Genomic DNA, 5,390 nt, shown 5'->3' with positions numbered 1-5,390 from the left:
ACTAAACAAGTATGACATTTGGCAATTATTAACGGCGCCAACGCATTTTTAATCTGACCCAAAACCCGGTCTTTCAGCGCTCAAGTCCAGTTTTCTACAACAGAATCGGCTTAATCGGAGCAGGTCCCCGTTTTAAATTGATTTTCCTTTTTTATTCTAGGTTAATGACGCAATGCGAATCACGCCGAGCGAACATCTGGAAATTATTTATGACATTGAGACCGGAAATCCGACTTAAAATCGCACTTCTCGACTAATCGATGACTAGGCTAACAACGCTATAGTTATAAAGGCGAAAAATAATCGAATAGCTTTTCAAACTCACCCTTTTTGAAGAGAAAATCCTTGCCAATTCGTGCTCGTCTGTTGACCTTATTACTTGAAGTCCCGGATGTTGACAAAAAAATTGGAACGGTGAACGACATACAGCGGCTTTCAGCAAGAAAATAAACAAAGTCTTTGGCCGGAATAAGAATTCCCGATAATTTCACCTTGACCGACTAGAAATCGTCCCAAAGACCTACTTTCTAAGGCCAAAGACTGTCACCTCCTCAAGCAAAGCACACAATATACATCCTTACTTCACGCCCGAGTAACTGAAAGTTACCCGTTTAACTCAAAAGAGAACTAAAAAGGGAGCTGCACTCGTAGACTTCTTCCCTCACTAGACTTAATGATGTCCTCAGGAAAACTTTGCTTAAGGAGGCCAAACAAAACGCTAGGTCAAATGACTAAGTTCTAAGCTCAGAGCGCGCGCCGAAATCAAAACCAAATCGTTGTGCGGTTAAAAGACGATCGAGCGAGAGTGGGGCTAGGTTAGCCAAATATATAGGGAGGGAGGGGGGGGAGGGGAGAGAAGAAAACTATTTTTTTCTTGTAAATGTCTCTAAATGTATGACTTCTACTTATTGACTTAGCATCAAAACAAAAAAGCAAAAACAAAAAGAAAATAAAATAAAAATAAGTAAATAAAATCTTACAAGGAAAGCTAACATAAGGCAATATTTCTGGAGCTATGTTTTCATAAATCCAGGTATATATACAATGCATACAAAATATTGTTTCTCAGTCCTCGCAGTCCACTCATAAGTACAGATGCTTGATCAGTGTGTGCACAGGAGCTGGCACTTGCACAGGATACCCACGGTACCTGTTCTGGTTCTCATCCACCCGCTTAGTGACTTCCGTCAAAATGTCAAGCAAATTATGACGATGATGATGTTCTCTGATGACTTCAACCAAAGCCTGATTTAAAATGAAAATGATATAGGAAAATTAAAAATGTAGAGTTTGGACGCTGTGTGATACGAGTCCTACATTAATCTCCTGCGTTAGGATCAGTCTGCCGTCAGTATTTTGTATTTGAAATAATTTGCTGATCCAGGTCTACAAGAGATCCGGCACCACTCATCGGTTTGTCGCTGTGGTTTACCAGATTTTATTGTGTTTACTATATTAACGTCACAAATGTATGCAATAGGCAAATGGCGCATTGAACCAATCAGATCTCAGGAAAAAGTATGCGGCAGGTGCAGAAGGTAACACCAAGTCAAGTCGCTGTTTGCTCGTCTGCTGATTGGTTAAAGAAAGAACCGCTAATGCTTATGGTTAAAAACGCCTTCTACGAGGTGTTTTCTTTTTTCCTTTTTTAACAGGAACACAGCAAATAATTTAACCACGAAAAGCGCTGTTTCTTCCGAGTACTGTCTGGAGTTGCTGGATATTCGTTCGTATTAGCTGAAAGTGTCTAAACAAATGAACGAACGAATGAATGAAGGAACGTTGGCCCCACTACCAAAAGCTGTTTCCAAGAGGGCGTGTCAATTAAAATAAACCTATTATTTACCAAAAAAAAATACAAAAAATTACGTCTAAAAATATTTTCGTTTGGTCTGATCTTCAAAAACTACTTCTACAAATTACTCCCTGCCAGGACCCTCTGAGGGTTTGCTTTTAAACACTGTAGTCTTTACCGCTCAATTATTACAGTGCGACGCGCCTTACCGTGGTCACCCAATAAACGTTTTTTACAAGTTAGCCATAAAATACAACTGAAACATTTTTTCAATAATTCGTTGTTGCGTCACTTGCCTGTTGGACTTCGCAAGGAGGCGTGACCGTTAATGAAATTCGCGCATCCTGTTTGGCTAACTTGTAAAAAATGATTGTTGGGTGGCCGCGGTAAGGCGCGTCGCACCGTAACAATTCTAATGCGTCACTTCGATGCTCTTTGGACAAAAATTAAATTTATTAATCTTCCTCTCTCCTTTAGTAACCTGAAGAGAGAGAAAATCAGGCCACATATTGTACCTTTGTCAAGAAGGGTAATGCAGTTTCCTTGGATTAGATAGTTCTAATACCCTTTCATGGTTTTACGAAAATTTAGCTCTATCCTTGGGCCTGGTTGTTCAAGGACTGGATAACGTTATCCAGTGGATAAATCGATATCCAGCGGATAAAATGTGCCACGACTTTTATTCGCTGGAAAGCGACTTACCCTCTTTGAATAACCACGGCCTGATCGAAAAGTGTCCTGCTACCTTTCGAGATCTTTTTTACATCAAGTGAACCAAACCGTTGCTCATGAACATAATTTTAATAGAGCATCCTCACTCATTAAGCTACGGACAGAACTCAAAAGCTATCGAGGGATAGTTGTCTTAAACGACCCACAGCCAAAAGTATTTTAACAACTCAAAAGGAGGAAATTCTAAGAATATTACTGTTCGAACTTTCAAAAGTTAATGCTCATTTCAGAGTCGAAAGAATTACAGGTATTAAACACCTAAAGGAACTGCTTCAGGATTAAAAAAAAAAAGACTGCGGAATTTCCTAAACTGCGTAAAATCTACTTTAACTAAAAAACATGTCCCGTAAGATTTGCGGAATGATTTAAAAACGCTCGTGACAGTTTGTTGACCAATCATCAAGAACTTAAAATTGGTTGTAACTACCTCGCATACGTTTTCCCTGCACTTCTTACAATTTATGTGTATTTGTCTTGTGTTCTAATAAGCTTATATTGTTGTTCCTTTTTGTTTGTTTGTTTGTTTGTTTGTTTGTTTTATGGCCAGAGTCATTACTCCAGGGTGTTGTACGAGGCTTAAAATCCGTTTCTAAACTGAACCTAAATTCCTCTTGGTCTTTCCAAGACCTTTTATACTACTCAATATATTGGCTCAACCTTCTAATTCGCTAATATGCTGCGCATAAAGCAAAAACGTCCTTAAACAAACCTGTATGAAAAAAGTGCCGGACTCTGGAGAACGGAAGGCTACGTAACCTGGCACAGTCGCAAATGCCAACAGGAAATCAGCTTCCGGAGGAAACTCACTTCTTGCAATTGGGAGGGTGGAGTCGGGAGAGAATGGACGTGCAAAAGGTGAATTATCCATCTGAGCTGACACAGCGTTGATACTTTCAATTGAAGATAGGAATGTTTCAGTGGTGTTTTTAATGAGGCCTCTGCAAGTCTGGATGATAAACACTTTGGGTTTTCCTTTCAGTGACGGGCATTTGTTCGCTTGGAACTCAACCATCAGATTTTTCACGGTTGTCTCTCTTCCATCAACGCCAAGAATGTGATCTCGATCTCCATCGTGTGACATCAGAATGAGCAGGAACGCGTCAAAATCGCGGTGGTTTTTGCCCCCGAACGTTTCGGCCGCCCTCTCGATCTCGTGTTTGTTCAAATCCCTCCTGACAATTACATCGAACTTGAGAGCTCTGAAGAGAATTTTAAGCCTTTTTTCGTCCTCTTCGGCTCCTTTACGATCCGCTATGTTCTTGTCCTGGCAATGTATGTTGTTTATAATGACACAGAACCCATGGGGACGTTTGTTCATTTCATAGCGGCTGAGCTCATCCTCGTTCCCAGAGCCTACGATCTTTTGGTCAGTGGTTGGATTGTAGGCCCTGGTAACAGCCGTTACCGGATGTCGTAAATTTCACGACATCCGGTAGCGCACGCTCAGTGTGATAAATTACCATTGCGCTTGCTCAGTATTATTATTCCACGTCTACTCCTCCGTATTAGGAAGTAAAGACAAATGCGCAGAAGCGTAGCATTTTTCACCTTATAGGGCATGAGGTTTTCGACAGCCAATGAAAAAAAAAGATATTTTTGGAAGGACCCAGAGCCACTCGTTCAACAATTTGAAAAAAAAAACGTTGGGGCTCTGGGGACGAGAATGGGCTGAGCTGGGTTGCATCTGTGGATTAAAATAAATCATAAATCTCGCCTAATATAAGTACAGTGCCTCCTAAAACAACACTATTTTTTAACAATTTATGAAAAAGCAGATCTTAGCAAAGGGAACCACATCATTTTCAGTGACAACCTTTAAGGACAGTGCCTACTTTTGTTACTGCGCATACGTTCTGCGCATCTCGATATTCTCGGGTTTGCTATGGGTTGTGCCTACTAACACAGGGATATTTTTGCGCGGTTTAAAACCGGCTATACGGAGAAAGTAGAACTTAGCAAGTGCCCTTGGTACCCAAAGAGAAATTCTGGGGTAACCATGCATTTTTCAGAGACAATAAGGCTTTAATTTCGAAAAACAAAAACGCCATACATTGCTTTGCATTTAGGAAAATATGTCGCACATTTTTTGTATATTAAAATAATTAATCAACAATAAAGACCCGTTTAAACGGTTTCAACATTTGATTCAACATGCGTTCAACCAGTTTGTTGAACCAAATGTCAGGGGTGTTTGAAAAGCTCGTTCAACATTGTTGAAAGTATAAAAAATGTTGAAAGCTTGTTGAAGCAAATTTAAACTGGTTTGAACTTTCATTCAACATCGATTCAACATTTCCTTTGCTCTCGCAAATGTTGAGTGGTGTAGAAGCTGTTTGAACACTTCGTTCAACATTTGTCCAACATTTGTTCAACATCCCTTCAACTTTTGTTGAACGAATGTTGGTCAAATGTTGAAACTGTTTAAACGGGCCTAATTCTAAAAAGCTTTAAATTAGAAAAATGCACGTCATTTTTTTTCTAGTACTACAGGAACGGTAACACAAGTTGGGATTTCACAGAGAGTCAAAAACAGGGACTTCCTCTACAGCGAAATAAACAGTACGTTACATCGGCATAATTGCGACAACTATTATAAACAAAATAGAAGAGAGTTTAAAAAGGAAAGAGGAAAAGGAAAGAGATCTGGGCCCAATTGTTCAAAGCCCGACTAAGCAAATCCTGGATTAAGATGAAGTTTGATTTCAGTTTAAGTACTAATCAATGAGCCTTTTTCCAACAAAGTTTTGTCCGGCAGTCTTAATTTAGACTTTTCATTATCATTAGCTTAAAATTAGCATTTAAAAACATTTTAAACAAGCAAGATGAAAACCTTGGTTTACTTTCAATCGGGGATTAGTGTTAA

At 39.5% G+C, this 5,390-nt stretch overlaps 1 protein-coding gene across 1 annotated transcript; it reads right to left on the bottom strand.

Annotated features, from left to right (window-relative positions):
* Nucleotides 1-1,041: 1,041 nt before the first annotated feature.
* Nucleotides 1,042-3,856, bottom strand: LOC146448685 (caspase-8-like). Its single transcript, XM_085102399.1, has 2 exons — nucleotides 3,237-3,856; nucleotides 1,042-1,245 (listed from the first exon to the last, which is right to left on the bottom strand). The coding sequence occupies exons 1-2, from the start codon at nucleotides 3,843-3,845 to the stop codon at nucleotides 1,084-1,086; spliced, it is 771 nt and encodes a 256-aa protein (XP_084958525.1). The 5' UTR covers nucleotides 3,846-3,856; the 3' UTR covers nucleotides 1,042-1,083.
* Nucleotides 3,857-5,390: the final 1,534 nt, after the last annotated feature.

This window comes from Pavona decussata, unplaced genomic scaffold (genome assembly GCF_977016875.1).
Source record: "Pavona decussata unplaced genomic scaffold, jaPavDecu1.1 SCAFFOLD_835, whole genome shotgun sequence".
NCBI classification, from domain to species: Eukaryota; Metazoa; Cnidaria; class Anthozoa; order Scleractinia; family Agariciidae; genus Pavona; species Pavona decussata.
This window is presented reverse-complemented; position numbering and strand designations above follow the sequence as displayed.

Excerpts from the sequence above, each read along its gene's own strand:
- LOC146448685 (XM_085102399.1), bottom strand. The coding sequence starts at position 3,845 with ATGAACAAACGTCCCCATGGGTTCTGTGTCATTATAAACAACATACAT. Across the intron at positions 1,246-3,236 it reads CCGGCACTTTTTTCATACAG|GCTTTGGTTGAAGTCATCAG; the intron begins GTTTGTTTAAGG and ends ATTTTAAATCAG.